Here is a 15,207-nt window from a genome sequence, read left to right on the forward strand (position 1 = left end):
GCGTTGAAGGCAGTTGCCTGTCATGCGCTTCTCACTATTGCTCAGTGCCCTGGGCGCTGTAGCTGTCGAGATTCCAGCTCAGAATGCTGGTGAAGGTCTCTATCGCAGGAGTGAATCAGCAAGTATCCAACCTGCTGCTGCCAATACGCAGGCGCCCGCTCAAGATGGATACTTCGCCAGCGCTCCCGAAGCTCAGACTTCTGCAGCTAAGGTCGAGCCAGAAACAACAGCGGCTCCAGCACCCCAAGTCACCACTGCCGCTCCGATTGAGAAGGACGAGACCAGTGTTGACGGGGTCGATACAGCCGCCCCGTACATGGAGGACGGCACAATGGTGGTTTGGGACGCTGGGTGCGGCTGTCCTAAGCCCGTGACGACGACCGTAGTGGTTCCTCCTCCTCCCCCGGTTATCACAGACAGCTATCCGGCCAACGACCCAACCACAGTAGCCCCGCCGCCTGAGACTACCACCGAGCCTCTTCCACCGCCCCCAAGTATCACAGATACTTACATCGTAGTTCCGCCTCCAACCTATGGGCCCTCAACTACCACCGAGGAGCCTCCTGCGCCTCCAACGACAACGAGTGAAGCCCCAGCGCCCCCTACTACCACAACCGAGCCTTATGTACCCCCGACTACAACGACCGAGGCCCCAGAGCCTCCAACGACAACAAGTGAAGCCCCAGCGCCCCCTACTACCACAACCGAGCCTTATGTACCCCCGACTACAACGACCGAGGCCCCAGAGCCTCCAACGACAACAAGTGAAGCCCCAGCGCCCCCTACTACCACAACCGAGCCTTATGTACCCCCGACTACAACGACCGAGGCCCCAGAGCCTCCAACGACAACAACCGATTCGTATGAGCCTCCAACTACTACCACTGAGGCCCCTAAGCCCCCGACAACCACTACTGAAGCTCCTGAGCCTCCCACCACGACCACATCACCTGAGACAACTCAATCTTGGTAAGTCGCTATTGATCATCCAAATAGCTTTCACTAACACACTTGAAGCGCTCCTGGTGGCACCACCACTGTCACGGAGAAGGTTACAGAGAAGGTCACCGAAAAGGTCACCGTTACTGAGACTGAGAAGGTAACAGAAAAGGTCACGGAGAAGGTGACAGTAACCGAGACTCAAGCTGCATCAACAGTCACAGAAACAGTTCATGAGGGAACTACTGTGGTTGAGACTCGACCTGGACCGACGCATATCGAGACACAGCCTGGGGTGACAGTGACAGAAACTGTGCCCGGACCAACTTTCATCGAAACACGCCCAGGAGAGACTATTATCGAGACTCTACCTCCCGTCACAATCACCGAGCCTGGAGTTACAATCACAGAAGATGGAGGCACTGTTACGGTACCAGGACCAACAGTTACCGAGGCTGGAACAACTGTGACTGAGCCGGGCACTACTGTGACGCTTCCTGAAGTCACTATAACAGAGCCTGGCAGTACCGTGACTGAGGCTGGAACAACTGTTACTCTCCCCGAGGAAACTGTCACTGAGCCCGGAAGCACTGTCACTGAGGCTGGAACCACCATTACTGAACCTGCGTTGACAATTACCGACATCGTTACCATTCCAGGAAGCAGGGTTACTATCACTGAGACTGGGGAAGACGAGACAGTGACTGTCCCCAGAACTGTTGTCCAGCCTGGTGAAGATAGAACTGTCGTAAGGACTGTGACTTTACCTGGCCAGGAAACTGTTGTCACAGTGTCTGGTGAAGAACGAACCGTCACGGTTCCTGGAGAGCGTACTGTTGTTACTGTACCTGGAGAGCAGGCTACCGTCACCATTGAATCGGCCGTCACAGAGAGACTCCCTGCGGAGACTGTGACCCTGACTAAGGGCGGTGAGACGGTTGTCACAGTGGTTCCAGGCCCGACAACTGTCTACACTACTACCTTGACCATTGGCCAAACAGTACAACTCCCTCCTACCACAGTGACAGCCACTCCTGGACGCATCACCTTGTGCCCCAAGCCTACAGGTCGATCTGCGCCACTCGACCGCAAGTCGGATCTCACATTTGGTTGCGAGCCAGGCTATGTCTGCAACCCACCGAAGCCATCATGGTGCAACTTCTGGGCGGAGCCACCTGATGAGGACTACCTTTGTGAACCTCAATACTGTATCAAGGCTCCCAAGGTCAAGAAGGCTAAGTGGCGCAAGAACAAGACTGGTTACTACCCCCGTTCTCCTGGTTACTTCAACTTGAACCCAGAGGCTTTCGGTCTTTCTTATGATATTTTTGAGAAGCAAGTCTATGAGAAGACCGTGAGTGGTGAAATCAAGACCTTCTCGACCGGAAACTGGGCTTCACAGACAACCTTGAGTGACTGGCCTGATGCTACTACTTCAGTAGCAGAGTCTTATGACTATGTCCCCAGCAACAACCAGCGCCGTGGACTCCACATGTTCGACAGGCGAGATGTCACTCCGGCTATTTGCTACGATGACTGTGATGGTGCTTACAAGATCGCACTCTCAACTGGAAAATCGGACAGGCTGTGCAGAGCGGGTTCTTCATTCCGTGGCAGCTATGATATGTGCCGTGACTGTATCAGTGACAACACTTCCAAGAGCAAGAACACTATTCGCGACTATGTTGAGCCTGAGTTTAACCAGTTCATCGATTATTGTGACGGAAAGGATACCACGACTGCCACCACAGCTGCATCTGGTCCTGAGTCGCAGGTTACTGGATCTGCGGATGTGGAGACGACAGGACAGGTTGAGGTCACCTCTGGCGATTTCAGTGCCCTTCCAGTAACAACAGAAGAGTCTGAGCCTCAGCCTACCACTACTGACGCTCCTCAGCCTACTACTGAAGCTGCTGAGACTACTGAAGCAGCTGTCACCTCGGATGCTGCTGAGCCGACTAGTGTTGGCGATGAGAGCACCGAAATCGCGGAACCTGTTTCTACAGAAGTTTCTGAGAAGGCCCAGGCGACCACGGATGCAGCTGGATCGACTTCTGGTGCATCACAGCCAACCACATCTGGAGAAGTTGCTGAAGAGAGTTCGGTTCCGGCTGAGACAACTCAAAAGGCCAAGGCGACCGAGACTGAGACAGCAGCTGAGGAGACATCAACCAACGGGTCTGAAAACTCTGAAGCTGGTGAGTCTACCACTTTTTCTATTACAGCCAAGAGTGTTGTCGTAACTGTCACATCGTCACTTGGTGACTCTGAGACTGATGTAGTTTCTACTATTACAGAAACAGGATCAAGAACAGCCCAGGCCAAGGGCATCGAAACGGACTCTGCCGAGACAGGCTCAGAAACTGATGTTTCTGGAGCTGCCACTGAGACGACTATGAAAGCTACACGCTCTGGCAAGGCAGATGCTACTGAATCTGAATCTGAATCTGGAGCTGCCGCAACAGAGACAGAGTCAGGATCAGAGACAGAAACAGAGACCGAATCTGGCGCTTCTGGGGCTGCTACTGAGACCAGGTCGCGCCTCGAGACACGCACTTCATCGGGTACCTCAGACGAGACTGCCGCACCTTCAACTGTTGAGGCTGCTGCATCACGATTGACGGCTAGCTTTGCCACTATCATCGCACTGTTATCGATGCTAGTGGTGCTCATTTAATCTTCAAACAACAACCACTTTTTTGAACATATTTTTTCACGACACTCCTTACATAATGTCTATTCGACAATGACTACATGTTTATGTTTACGCTTCATGGATACTCAATGCACATACAGGATTTTGGAAGAGATGACTTTACATATTTGGATATTTGGCTTTTGCCACGACACTCATTTGGCGCATGGTGGGAAGCATATAGAATCAACATTGAGATACCAGACACTCCTTATATATATATACCACGGGCATGAGCGAGGAGATCATTTAATAGCAAGTAGATCACATGAATTGCATGGCATGCGGTTGAAAATCGATCATATTGTCGCCGCCGATTTGGCAGGCTGAGTTTTACAATCTTGTCGTCTGTTCTGTTCTGTGTGAGTCCGTGTGATGTGATATAGTACAAATGTAGAGTGCAATCGTCCATCGTATCATAGTACAATCTGACAAAAGAAATAATGATGATAATCGTCTCGAATTGTGCAACATCCGGCTCCGCTACCAGGCGCACCGAAAAGACATGTCTTGTTGATTGTTAGGAAATAGCAAATCTCTGTGGTTACTAAACTTACTGTTATTTATTTATTTATTTATTTTTTCTTCTTCTTGTTGTTTGTTTACCAGTCGCTTAGTCCAAGTTCCTTGCGTTTGACATAGAGAGGCTCGTCAAAGTTGCCAGCTTCAAGGCTCTCAAGATATGCAATCTCAGCATCGACTGTCGACCTGCGACGAGGGAAGACCCAAAAGGAAGGAAAAGACAGGCCAAGCATATTGATAATGTGTTTTTGTTATGGCTAACAACCAGTGTTGCTCTTGAGAGATATGAGTGTAGTTCTTGTGAGTGAAGTTACAGAAACTGGCTCAGACCTCTGAAAAAGCATTCCCGCCACCTATTATATATCCCAAACCCTCACTCATCCAGAATCTCAAATCTGAATTCTTGTAAACGCCTCCATCTTCAGAGATCCCAAAGCCCTATCGCCATGTCCGCAATCTCGCACGGAAAAGGCAAAGGTTGAACCCTTAAGGGTTCTGGGCTTTTAGCTTGGAATGCAAGGGGCACCGAACTTCTAGTGGCGGCTATCTATGCTGATCAGTCTCTAAGAAAAATAAGAGGCCCTAGTTTCTTCGGCATAGCTTCTGTGTGGAATGCTGACGCTCATAGATGCGGCTGTAGTGTAGTGTCAATCTCATAGAGGCTTTTACGTAGCGATCTTCTGATGGTTCCTGAAAGAACGGCGTCGGTCTTTAGAAATGTGACAACAGTAGAGGCTGAATTCAAACAATCAAATAGGAAATGCCATGACTAGTTTACGTCAAAGATTGTGGATGCTTCAACAAGAGTCTTTCTCTTTCATTCATTAACCAAAACCAGTATCTGAGAAAATTCATCATGTTCCAAACCAACCAACGCCGTCATTCCTGAGCTTGTTTTTCATGCACATTAAGCAAGTTACATCAAGAGCAATAGTCAGAGTCTGTGTCTGTATGTATCCAGCTTTTGCCTCCCATCCGTCATTCATCTGTCCAGAAAGTCATGTCTCATTCCACAACCAGTCCCTCAAGCACGCGCATTGCTTTTGTTCCTTCACTCTCAAATCGGTTAACAATCGACTCACACTCATACTTCAACTTCTTCTCGGCCTCTGAAGCATTGTAGTAGATCCACTCCTGCACTGTCATCTGCTTCTCAGGCGACGTCAAAATCTGACCCTGCTTAAGGTATCGTTCTACGCCATTCTCCTTGTCCGTGTTAACACGTGGTGATCCGAAGACAGCCTCGAGATCCAACTCTGTCCATGGTGCTGTGCTGCGAAGTCCCGCAATCACGTTGCGCCTGGATGGTGACGAGCGCGTAGGTGTAGAGTGCACTGGTGCAAGCGCTACTCTCTTAGGATTGGAACTCGTGGTAAGTCTGGAAGAGGGTGGTTGGTTCTCTGCGTCAGAGGATTGGGGAGATTGAGAAGGCGAGATTGCTGCTTGTCGAGCTGAAGGTGCGGGAGAAATGATTCTCCCAGGAGTAGATGGCGGGTTCGCCAGGTGAGCCGCGCTTGCGGGCGGTGATGAAGGCATAGGCTGAGGTGCAGGAGATGCTTGCGCCGATTCGAACGATACAACACGGGAAGAGGGTGGCCTCTCATCCTTCTGTTCCTCAGACGCGTAAACCTCGACGTCCTCTTGCATGCGCTCTTCAACCGGTTGGGTAAAAGGCTGCGTGGACTCCTGACTCGCCGCTGCTTCCATCGATTTTCGAGCTTCCAGTGACTTCTTTGAAGGACGCCCACGACCACGTTTAGGGGCCGCTTCACTCACTTGGCTCTCATCAGGTCCAGCAGATGGACGAGATGCCAATGAAGCCTTGGAAGGACGTCCTCGGGGTCGTTTTGTGGGTTGCTCCTCAGTGGGCTCAGGTGTAGCTTCTGCTGGAGCTTCGACTAGTTCCAAATCATTGGCAGATGCCCGAGAGGCGAGGGATGCCTTGGATGGGCGTCCACGACCTCGGCTACCTGTACTCAAACGAGAATTATCAGACTTCTTAACAACTGTGTCGGTGCTAACAAGACTGTCGTCATGGGCTGTCTCATCGGCCTGAGTATCTGCTTCTGGCTGTGCAGCCTCTTCATCGGGTATTTCGTGTTCTTCTGGCTGTGCTTGCTGGGGCTCAACTTCATCTTCCCCAACAGGCTCGGGTGCCGCCTTAGTCTTCTTGGACTTGCTCTGCTTAGAAGCTTTTCTGGTTCCAGGCTTTCGTCCCTTCTTTGGGATATGTAACTCCTGGTGTTCAGGCTCAGGCGCGGGCTCGGGTTCCACTTCTGGCTCTGGTTGAGGCTCATTTTGAGGTGCTGGCTCCTCATCAACCTCCATCTCAGCCTGTAAAGCTCGAAGTTCGTCGTCAACTTCGTCTTCGTTCGGCTCCACTGGCTCAGGATTCAGCATGGCATAGTCCCGGGAATACTCGTGTTGCTCGGCCTTGGCTGTCTTTGCTCCCTTCTCTTTCTTGCTCTGACGTCTTTCAGAATCAGAGTCAGCAGTGATCTCCTCGTCTTCAGTAAGCTGTCTCTCAAGATCTGCTTCGAGTTGTCGTTCAATCTCATCATCATCAGGGAATGTTCCAGGAGTTGCTTCGTAACTAGTTGTCACCTCCGAGGTCGCAGAGCCTGAAGATACGGTGCGAGAAGATTTAGCTGAAGCCTTACGTGTCGTCTTCTTCTTTCCGCCCTTCTTAGAAGCCGCGACTTCAGTGACATCAACCGACTCATCGTGTTGCAATGTCGACTCATTTACAGAAGCGCTTCCACGTTTCCGTGTAGCGCGCTTCTTGCCTGGTGGAGACATAGCCATGCTGCTGGCGTCTTCCACTGCTGTGCTGTCTCGCTTCTTCCCTCGAGCAGGCTTTGTTGCGGGTGCTTCTTCCTCGATGGATGCCTCGACATCTTCAACGGGTGCTTCCTTCTTAGCTTTTGTTTTTCGTCCTTTCGTAGTCGCTTTACGAGCTTTGGTCTTCTTTCCGCCCTGTGTAGTCGAAGTTGTCGTCAAGACGCTGTCCTCGATGGGAGCTGTAGAATCGTTGATGGAGGTCACCTCTGATGCGATTGTAGCGACCGATTGCGCAGACAGGCGGGAGGCTTTGGATGCGCGTCCAGCTTTGCTTCGACTAGATTTCTTGGTAGATTGCGTCTGTTCAAGAAGAATGAAGAACGGGCAGCCAGGTGACCGGTTATAATGCTCCTCTCTGTAGGCACCCAGTTAGTCCACGCGATATGGGAAACGAAGGTGCGAAACTCACAGAGGCTTGTCGCCAGGCTCCCAGCCGTCGAGAGCGAGTTGGCAGTAGGTACATGTAGCCATATCATCCGAGTCTTCAGTCGGGGTATACTTCCATCCTGCGTCAACCAGCTGCTTGGTTTTGCACTTCCATCCCTTCTTAGAATCATGGGGCCACTTGCCAGCAAATGTGGCCTTTCGAGCTTCCTTCATATATGGCTGATCAGGGTCTTGTTGCGCATAATCTCCGACCTCGGCTTCGATCGCGGCGACAACCGCCCAGCCACATTCAGGAGCATGCTTCAGGTGCTCGAGGAGAGGGTCGTCATTGGCTTCCCAGCCGTCGAGGCCCTTATGGCATAGAAAACATGTGGCGTTGTCGGGGTTTTCTGGTGTAGGGTTAAAGAAAAGTCCGGCGCGGGCGAGCTACATGATTGTCAGCGGATTTTTATGGTGCGAATATCGTGGTCATCGTACGCTCGCAGGTGTGATGCTCTTATGCGGCCAATTCAAAGCTTTTGTGCCCCTTCCACTCGTTGTAGAACCTCTCTTTTTCGAGTTCTTCTGAAAAGAGGCCAAACGGCTCTCGTATGTAATGAATTGGTCTGTAACGTCGTCAAAAGACATGGTTGTAGTAGTGTTGCGCGTGAAAGCGCGGTCAGTCAAGGGTATTTAAAACAAGACGCGATGCTTTGATTGTGGGCAAACAAATTGAAGAGCTTAGTCTAGTAGCTAGCAAGCGGTCGACAATGTAGAAAAAGAGAAAATAGAATAAATAATCGCGCTCATGAGAGGATATATTCAACTCGAAAACAAGGGCGCGCGCTGCGTCAACACAATAGAACTGAATGACGGTGAAAGACGGTTGTGGTGGAAGGAATTGAATTAGAGATGATCGTAGCGAGCGAGGATCTAGACAAGACAGGACAATCAAGCAACGCAAAGTGTCGGGGTGGGTCCTGGCGCGTTTGTTTACTTTGGTGGATCCCTGCCAGCAACTCAACCCCAGAGATCTAAACATCCATGGACTTAGGCCCTAGGTTACCAATAGAGCACCGAGAAATACAGTGCTTTGATACGGTGAGTATCAGGTGAAAATATTTCAATGTTGTTGGGGTTAGTTAACTGTCTATTCCGAGATATTCCTAAGTATCTATTATTATCAATTGGCTCAACGCTATATCTCCTAGGACTGCCATCAATCACAAAAACGCAAAGCTGAATCACAACTTAATCTCATATAATCTGACTCGTCAATTCTGACTTGAAACCCTGTACATTGATAGATCACAGCTTGCCAGCAGCCTTGAGTCCTCGCTCACCATCAACCAAGATACACCATCCCTCATGGCCTCGGCCACCATCACCAGCAACAACAGCTTCAAATGTCCCAGGAGCGTTAGCAAACTTGAGAACTGCATCATCAAAACTTCCAGGCTGCAGCCACACCGACGGAATGCCCTTCTCCTTTGCTTCTTGAAGCACCTTTAGGGTCGCTGCTGGTGGAGTAATGACTGACAGAGATGTCTGCGTAGGGTTTGAAAGAGCGGTCACGTTAGGAACAGTAGGGTGGTCCTTGTTCAGAGCGTTGATGGTCTCTGAGCCCGGGTTGATGGGAGTTACTGGTAAGTCATGGTGGAGATACCAGGCAAAGACTACAAGTTCCTTGATTAGCAAGATACTATCACGCACAATGAACAGGTAGCCTCACCGCGATGTCCGAACTTGGCAGGGTTAGAGCTGGCACCCGCCACAGCATAAGCGGATGATGCAAAGAATTTACGAACAGTAGCCTCGGTTGCCATTTCGAAGATAATGTATATGAGGTTCAATGGTTGAAGAACCAAGTGCTTGATGATGTTGTAAGTGAGTTTGTGCCGAGGATAAAGGTCATTGCGGGGCTCTACTTAAGACGCAATACCTCACACTTACAACTGATAGCCCATCAACCGGCCATTATAAATCATCGCATTATTCGCAATTTATAGGCGAATCATGAGGCACTTTTCATGTGAAACACCGTTGCCACTGGAACAATTCCCCATTCGGGCAAGTTCCCTCGTACAAGCGATGTATCTCCTAGGAGATTGTTGAATTGACTCTGCTGTTGGAAAGTTGTATCCCGCCTGACATCTATCGGCTGAACCGGATGGTCCCATAAGTCTATCAAGAGAGATTTCGAATGCCGTTTGAATTGAGCCTCTTTTGTGAACTTGTTTTATGAACTCTAACATGATCATGAAGTTGTCGTGAAATACAGGTGTGGTTTTCAACAGTTTGAAAGCTTGGAAGTCTATCTGATATACGAATGCTAATTTCAACCAGTAATCTTTAAAAGCGGAATATACCACAAGGGGATATAATATCAATAAATCGAGCCATTGGTGAATGAAGTCTTGATCGAGTTTTCCGTTGTAACTGAAGGGCGGTTTTGGTCAGTTGCAAGTTCACTCGGCCTCAGTGTTCAGGGTAACCAACAACGGCTTTGAACCATGAAAAACAACGCGGGACAGATCATGATCGGTAGTTAGCAAGCGAACAAGATCTACGATAAGCCTCATTGCATTAGCCAGGACTTGAATGATGCTAGCCAAAGCTGGGAAGACTCGAGCCAAGAGATAATTTCCGAGATCGCGGGATGAAATGAAACCCCCGTGATGGATTCAAAAGAGATTAAGCGATTACAATGACGTCGTTTTGGAATTTTCAATGTCACACGAAGGGTAGCAGCAATCTCAGGGTTTGCGAAGCTTAGTTTACCTTATCAGAAGTAGCTTTATCAGGTATAAGGTATGCATAAATAAATCAGGACTCAGGACAGACACAGAGTAGCGAGGAGATCCCAACTTAGAGCCGCCAGAACGGATAGTTTATAGAGTTTTTGGTCACTGAATTGGCGCAGAAGAGTCACACAAAACATGACAGGATGTGCCCTTCAAGACATGGGGCTCCAGGGTATCAATTAAAGACGTTTGTCTGCCTAGAAAGAGGAGATGAAACTTGCAGCGACGAAGATAAGAAATGGATGACCAAGACGAATAGCAGACAGATAGTAAGTGGTTTTGATCGACATTAGCTCGCATAAGTGAAACATTGAAAACTAAACTGTTGGATCATTGGAGAGTGTAGCCCAAGTATTGGCAGCCTGACTTGACTATTTTAACACGAAGGAAGGGTCCTTGTGAGGCTCTGCTGCATTTGAAGGGATGGATTCCATCCAATTTCACGATAGCCTCCCCAGGAAGAGCTTCTGCCAAGACATTTTGAAGTCTGAGAATTGTGACTTCGGCAATTGAATTTTATGTCAAGAGACCTCTTGAGCCGATGTTTGACATAACTTTGATTCATCCAAAAATGCCCTTGCATTATTTACTCCGGTTTCAATAGTTTCACCGCCAAACGACATTAGCGGAAAGAGGACATAATGAAGCGGGCAGGTTTGGTGATAGAGTCAGTATAGTGGTGCTCAGGCCTTTTCTGACCTACAGGCCTGGCTGACTTTGGCCCATAGCATGACCCCGTTGCCCCGTCAGTGTATGGGAAAAGACACCAGGGAGGCCAGAGCGTGGAGAGGAAATGCAAACGGAATGCAATCTTGGCCCTCTTTTCCTCTTCCTTCATCTCTCAACCTCTCAACACCATCTTCTACACTCGAAAACCATCTCAAAGACATCTTTTGACCGTTGTAGCAACTGTTTGTTGTGTCACCAACTCAACCAGCCACACACACCCACTAACGTCAACGTTAACCCCTCTAATAAAACAAACCAAAAATGGTGAGTGAGCTCAGTTGCCCCGGACACCCCTTTCTTCGCCCACGTAAACAATGCACCCTGCCCTCTGATTCGACAGTTTGGCCGCCCGAATAAGTTGGAAGTTGGTTTTGCTTCAGCTCGCCCGGCACAAGCCTTGGTTTTTCGACCTGCATCTTGCATACTTCTACAACTACCGAGTAGCAACACTTTCAATCGCATTCTTCAGAACGCATTTCCCACACACACTCGAGCCTCGAGATCAATCCATAAGCAATCATGTCTTCTAACAAGTTCGATTCTCAGGCTTCTACCAACTACAAGGAGGCTTTCGCTCTGTTCGACAAGCGCGGAAACGGCCGTGTCACTGTTGACAGCCTCGGTGATCTGCTGCGCGCTTGCGGTCAGAACCCTACCCTCGCTGAGATCCAGGACCTCGAGAAGAATGTCGGTGGTGAATGTGAGTACACTCTCTGCGATGCGGCTTAAAAGCGCACAACTAACTTTAGCGATGCAGTCGATTTCGAGACATTCCAGCGTGTTCTGAACCGCCCTGGCGGCTTCCGCGATCCCGGCGAGCCTGAGGAATACTGCCGCGGATTCCAAGTGTTTGATAAGGATATGACGGGTTTCATCGGCGTCGGCCAGCTCAAGTACATTCTGACAAACCTGGGCGAGAAGATGACTGATGAGGAGGTCGATGAGCTTCTCAAGGCCGTTGACACCAGCTCAGGCCAGGTCAACTACACTGGTAAGTTCGACAATCTTCACAGCACTTTGAGCAGTGGCTAATTTGATACAATTATAGACCTCGTCAGAACCATTCTCGCCAACTAGACAATGTACAGATATGGGCGGGTTAGGTTATGCATCTGCGTTGACGGACCGGCGTTTGCTTGTTTGATTGATTATGGATATGGATGGAATCGGCTATGGGAACACTGAAATGATGAATTATTGCTGCGCATTTGCGACGCACTAGCATGCTGGATTTTTGTAGATACTTAGGGGACAGGAGTTTAGAAATGAAGCTCTGTGTGTCTTGACTTTGGCGGTGTCTCATTTCGTGAAAATCATGGCATGGGCTCATGACGGCTGGTATAAGCAATCCTTCTATTAACTCTCGCTTCTGTTTACCTAAACAGTTTCACATAAATACCAATTAGACTCGGCTTTATGGCCTGAAGCCTAAATTATGCCATAATTATAGCACCTGATAACTCATTAGCCGCCCTGATCATGACGCCGCATCCGATTGCCCCGCGTTTTCCACCCATAAGCGGGTCCGAGAAGAAGCTCTACCTTAGCTGCACCTTCACTTAAGGTATCGCCCCATCTTGCTGCATCTACATAACGCCCTCTCAACGCCTTTGACGCCTAGAAACGGATCAATCGATTTAGTCTGAGAGAAAAAGCCCCTCTTTCAACTGTAGGCTGCCTCAATTATTCATCGTCAAGCCAATCGGCTAACATCCTAAGAAACATCCCGAGCCATCCATCATATTTATATCCAAGCTGGATAAGCGTGCTTCCCGCAGACCCCTCCTCCTCCTCCTACTCTCTCTCTTCATTCTTCTCGTCGCCGTCACTCTGGCTTCCTCACGAGCCTTCTCTCGTCTCGGCTCTTTAGTGAATCACTTCAGATTCCAAGCCCCACGAACTATTCTATCGAGAAGACAGCTTGTTACTAGCACAATGGCTCCCGACAAGTATCGCAACCCTCCTCAGGCACCGCCCCTGTTCACCGCCACCCCGGACTCGATCGCTGCCGATACCAAGAAGCTTTGTGATGCTACTAAGAATGTGTTGGACTCTGTAACTGCGAATGTCACCGCCGACAAGGCTTCATTTGCCAATGTGCTTGAGCCCATCCTCATCGACGAGAACTTGGCTGCTACACAGAGACGCATCTTGACCTTCTACCACCATGTTTCCACCAACAAGGAGCTTCGCGATGCCTCCACTGAAGCCGAGAAAACCTTCAATGACTTCGGCATCGAATGCAACATGCGAGAGGATGTCTTCAACGCCGTCGATGCTGCCTTCGCCAACCGAGCATCTCAGGATCTCACCAAGGAGCAGGCGCACGTCCTCGAGAAGGAGCGACAGAAGTACATTCGGAACGGTCTTAGACTGCCCGCTGGTCCCAAGCGAGACCGCTTCAAGGAGATCCAGAAGCGCCTGAGCGATCTTGAGATTAAGGCCCAGAAAAACCTCAACGAAGAGAAGGGTGCCATCTGGTTCACTCCTGAGGAACTCAAGGGAGTTCCTTCTGACGACATTGACATTGATTCCCTGGAGAAGGGTACTGGCGAAAACGAGGGCAAAGTCAAGCTGTCCTTTAAGTATAACCATTACTTCCCTCTCATTAAGTATGCTATCGATGCCGATACTCGCCGCAAGTACACCATCGCGGAATCTAACAAGGTGAGACGAGTAACGAAATTTCAAAATCTAGGCTAATTGAACCTTCAGGCGAATGTTAATGTTCCTATCTTCCAAGAGATCATCACCCTCCGAGACGAAGCTGCTCGCCTTCTCGGTTATGACAACCACGCCGCTCTGCGCATTGAAGAAAAGATGGCCAAGACTCCTGCTGCTGTTCGAACTTTCCTAGACGATCTTCGAACCAGATTGACCGAAGGTGGTGCGAAGGAGATCAACGCACTGAAGGAGTACAAGAAGAAGGACTACGAGGAGTGCGGCCTTTCATTTGACGACAGCTTCTACATGTGGGACACATCGTTCTACTCTAGAATACAAAAGGAGAAGGAGTATAGTGTAGATGAAGCCGCCATCTCACAGTACTTCCCTGTTGAGTCGACATTTGCCGGTATGCTTAAGATTTTCGAGGAGATTTTCGGCTTCGTGTTTGTCGAGCTCAAGCCTGAAGAGCGAGCTCGGCTCAGCCCCACTGGCAAGGCCGAAGACATTGTGTGGCACGAGGATGTTCTAATCTACAGCGTGTGGGACGACGAGGCCTCGGGCTCAAACTTCAACGGTTACCTGTACCTGGATCTTCACCCCCGTGACAACAAGTATGGCCACAACGCCAACTTCAACCTCGAACCTGGTTATGTCACTGAGGATGGCAAGAAGCATTACCCCGTCACCGCTCTTGTCTGCAACTTCAGTAAGCCTACACCAAAGAAACCTTCTCTGCTTAAGCATCACGAGGTTGTGACCCTGTTCCACGAGCTGGGCCATGGCATTCACGACTTGGCTGGCCGCACCCGCTACAGCTACTTCCACGGAACTTCCACGGTGCTCGACTTTGTTGAAGCTCCCTCTCAAATGCTGGAGAACTGGTGCTGGACGCCTAGCGTGCTTAAATCGCTTTCCAAGCATTGGGAGACTCAGGAGCAAATCCCTGACGAGCTTATTGAGAAGCTTGTCGCTACTAAGCGTCTCAACTCGGCTATAGGTGCACTGGGACAGCTCGTTATTGGGCTCTTTGACATGACTGTGCACACACCTGAGTCCCATGAGGCTGTCAAGAAGCTCAACGCTGGCCGAGTTTGGAACACTCTTAGGCATGAGATCTCCGGCACCAAGGGCCCTGAGGATCTTGGTGAGGGATAGTAAGTACCTACTGGAAATGACTTTTTACTGTTAAACTAACTTGAATGCAGTGAATGGGGCAATAGGCACGCCGGCATTGGCCACTTCATCGGCGGGTACGATGCCGGTTACTACGGCTACCTCTACTCTGAGGTGTTCTCGCTCGACATGTTCCACTCATTCTTCGCCAAGAACCCAATGGACGGCAAGGAGGGTCGACGATACCGCCATACCGTTCTTGAGAGGGGTGGAAGTATTCCAGAGTTGGAATTCTTGAGGGAGTTCTTGGGCCGAGAGCCTAGTTCGGAAGCCTTCTACAAGGAGCTTGGACTTTCTTCAACCGCGTAGACAATATTTTATCATATCAAAGTCAGCGAAGCAGAAGAGAATAAACCATCAGCGATTGGTCAGATAAAAGAAATAATGTTGTGAAAGTATCGCAGCTCGGAATGTTTATCGATGACCCATGTGGAAGTGTTGCACGAGAATAGTACCAAGTTCTTGGTTTCC

The 15,207-nt window shown here is 49.6% G+C and overlaps 5 protein-coding genes across 5 annotated transcripts; 3 read left to right on the top strand and 2 right to left on the bottom strand.

The window, feature by feature from the left end:
- Positions 1-22: 22 nt before the first annotated feature.
- Positions 23-3,916, top strand: BKA55DRAFT_739029 (uncharacterized protein; the record flags this gene model as incomplete). Its single annotated transcript, XM_046201410.1, has 2 exons — positions 23-969; positions 1,018-3,916. The coding sequence occupies 2 exons, from the start codon at positions 23-25 to the stop codon at positions 3,614-3,616; spliced, it is 3,546 nt and encodes a 1,181-aa protein (XP_046048660.1). The 3' UTR covers positions 3,617-3,916.
- A 982-nt stretch (positions 3,917-4,898) lies between these two features.
- Positions 4,899-8,275, bottom strand: BKA55DRAFT_645310 (uncharacterized protein). The gene is made up of 3 exons (XM_046197200.1): positions 7,862-8,275; positions 7,407-7,810; positions 4,899-7,352 (listed from the first exon to the last, which is right to left on the bottom strand). The coding sequence occupies exons 1-3, from the start codon at positions 8,009-8,011 to the stop codon at positions 5,162-5,164; spliced, it is 2,745 nt and encodes a 914-aa protein (XP_046048661.1). The 5' UTR covers positions 8,012-8,275; the 3' UTR covers positions 4,899-5,161.
- Positions 8,276-8,497: 222 nt separating this feature from the next.
- BKA55DRAFT_570200 (CoA binding domain-containing protein) lies at positions 8,498-9,323 on the bottom strand. Its single transcript, XM_046192986.1, has 2 exons — positions 9,096-9,323; positions 8,498-9,039 (listed from the first exon to the last, which is right to left on the bottom strand). Exons 1-2 carry the CDS (start codon positions 9,187-9,189, stop codon positions 8,672-8,674), a joined length of 462 nt encoding a protein of 153 aa, XP_046048662.1. The 5' UTR covers positions 9,190-9,323; the 3' UTR covers positions 8,498-8,671.
- Positions 9,324-11,415: 2,092 nt separating this feature from the next.
- BKA55DRAFT_540286 (uncharacterized protein) lies at positions 11,416-11,973 on the top strand (the record flags this gene model as incomplete). Its single annotated transcript, XM_046190242.1, has 3 exons — positions 11,416-11,596; positions 11,654-11,887; positions 11,945-11,973. 3 exons carry the CDS (start codon positions 11,416-11,418, stop codon positions 11,971-11,973), a joined length of 444 nt encoding a protein of 147 aa, XP_046048663.1.
- Positions 11,974-12,831: 858 nt separating this feature from the next.
- Positions 12,832-15,045, top strand: BKA55DRAFT_513500 (uncharacterized protein; the record flags this gene model as incomplete). Its single annotated transcript, XM_046187901.1, has 3 exons — positions 12,832-13,563; positions 13,612-14,717; positions 14,769-15,045. 3 exons carry the CDS (start codon positions 12,832-12,834, stop codon positions 15,043-15,045), a joined length of 2,115 nt encoding a protein of 704 aa, XP_046048664.1.
- Between the last annotated feature and the right edge of the window lie 162 nt (positions 15,046-15,207).

This window comes from Fusarium redolens (assembly GCF_020744475.1).
Source record: "Fusarium redolens strain MPI-CAGE-AT-0023 chromosome Unknown BKA55scaffold_9, whole genome shotgun sequence".
Lineage (NCBI taxonomy): Eukaryota > Fungi > Ascomycota > Sordariomycetes > Hypocreales > Nectriaceae > Fusarium > Fusarium redolens.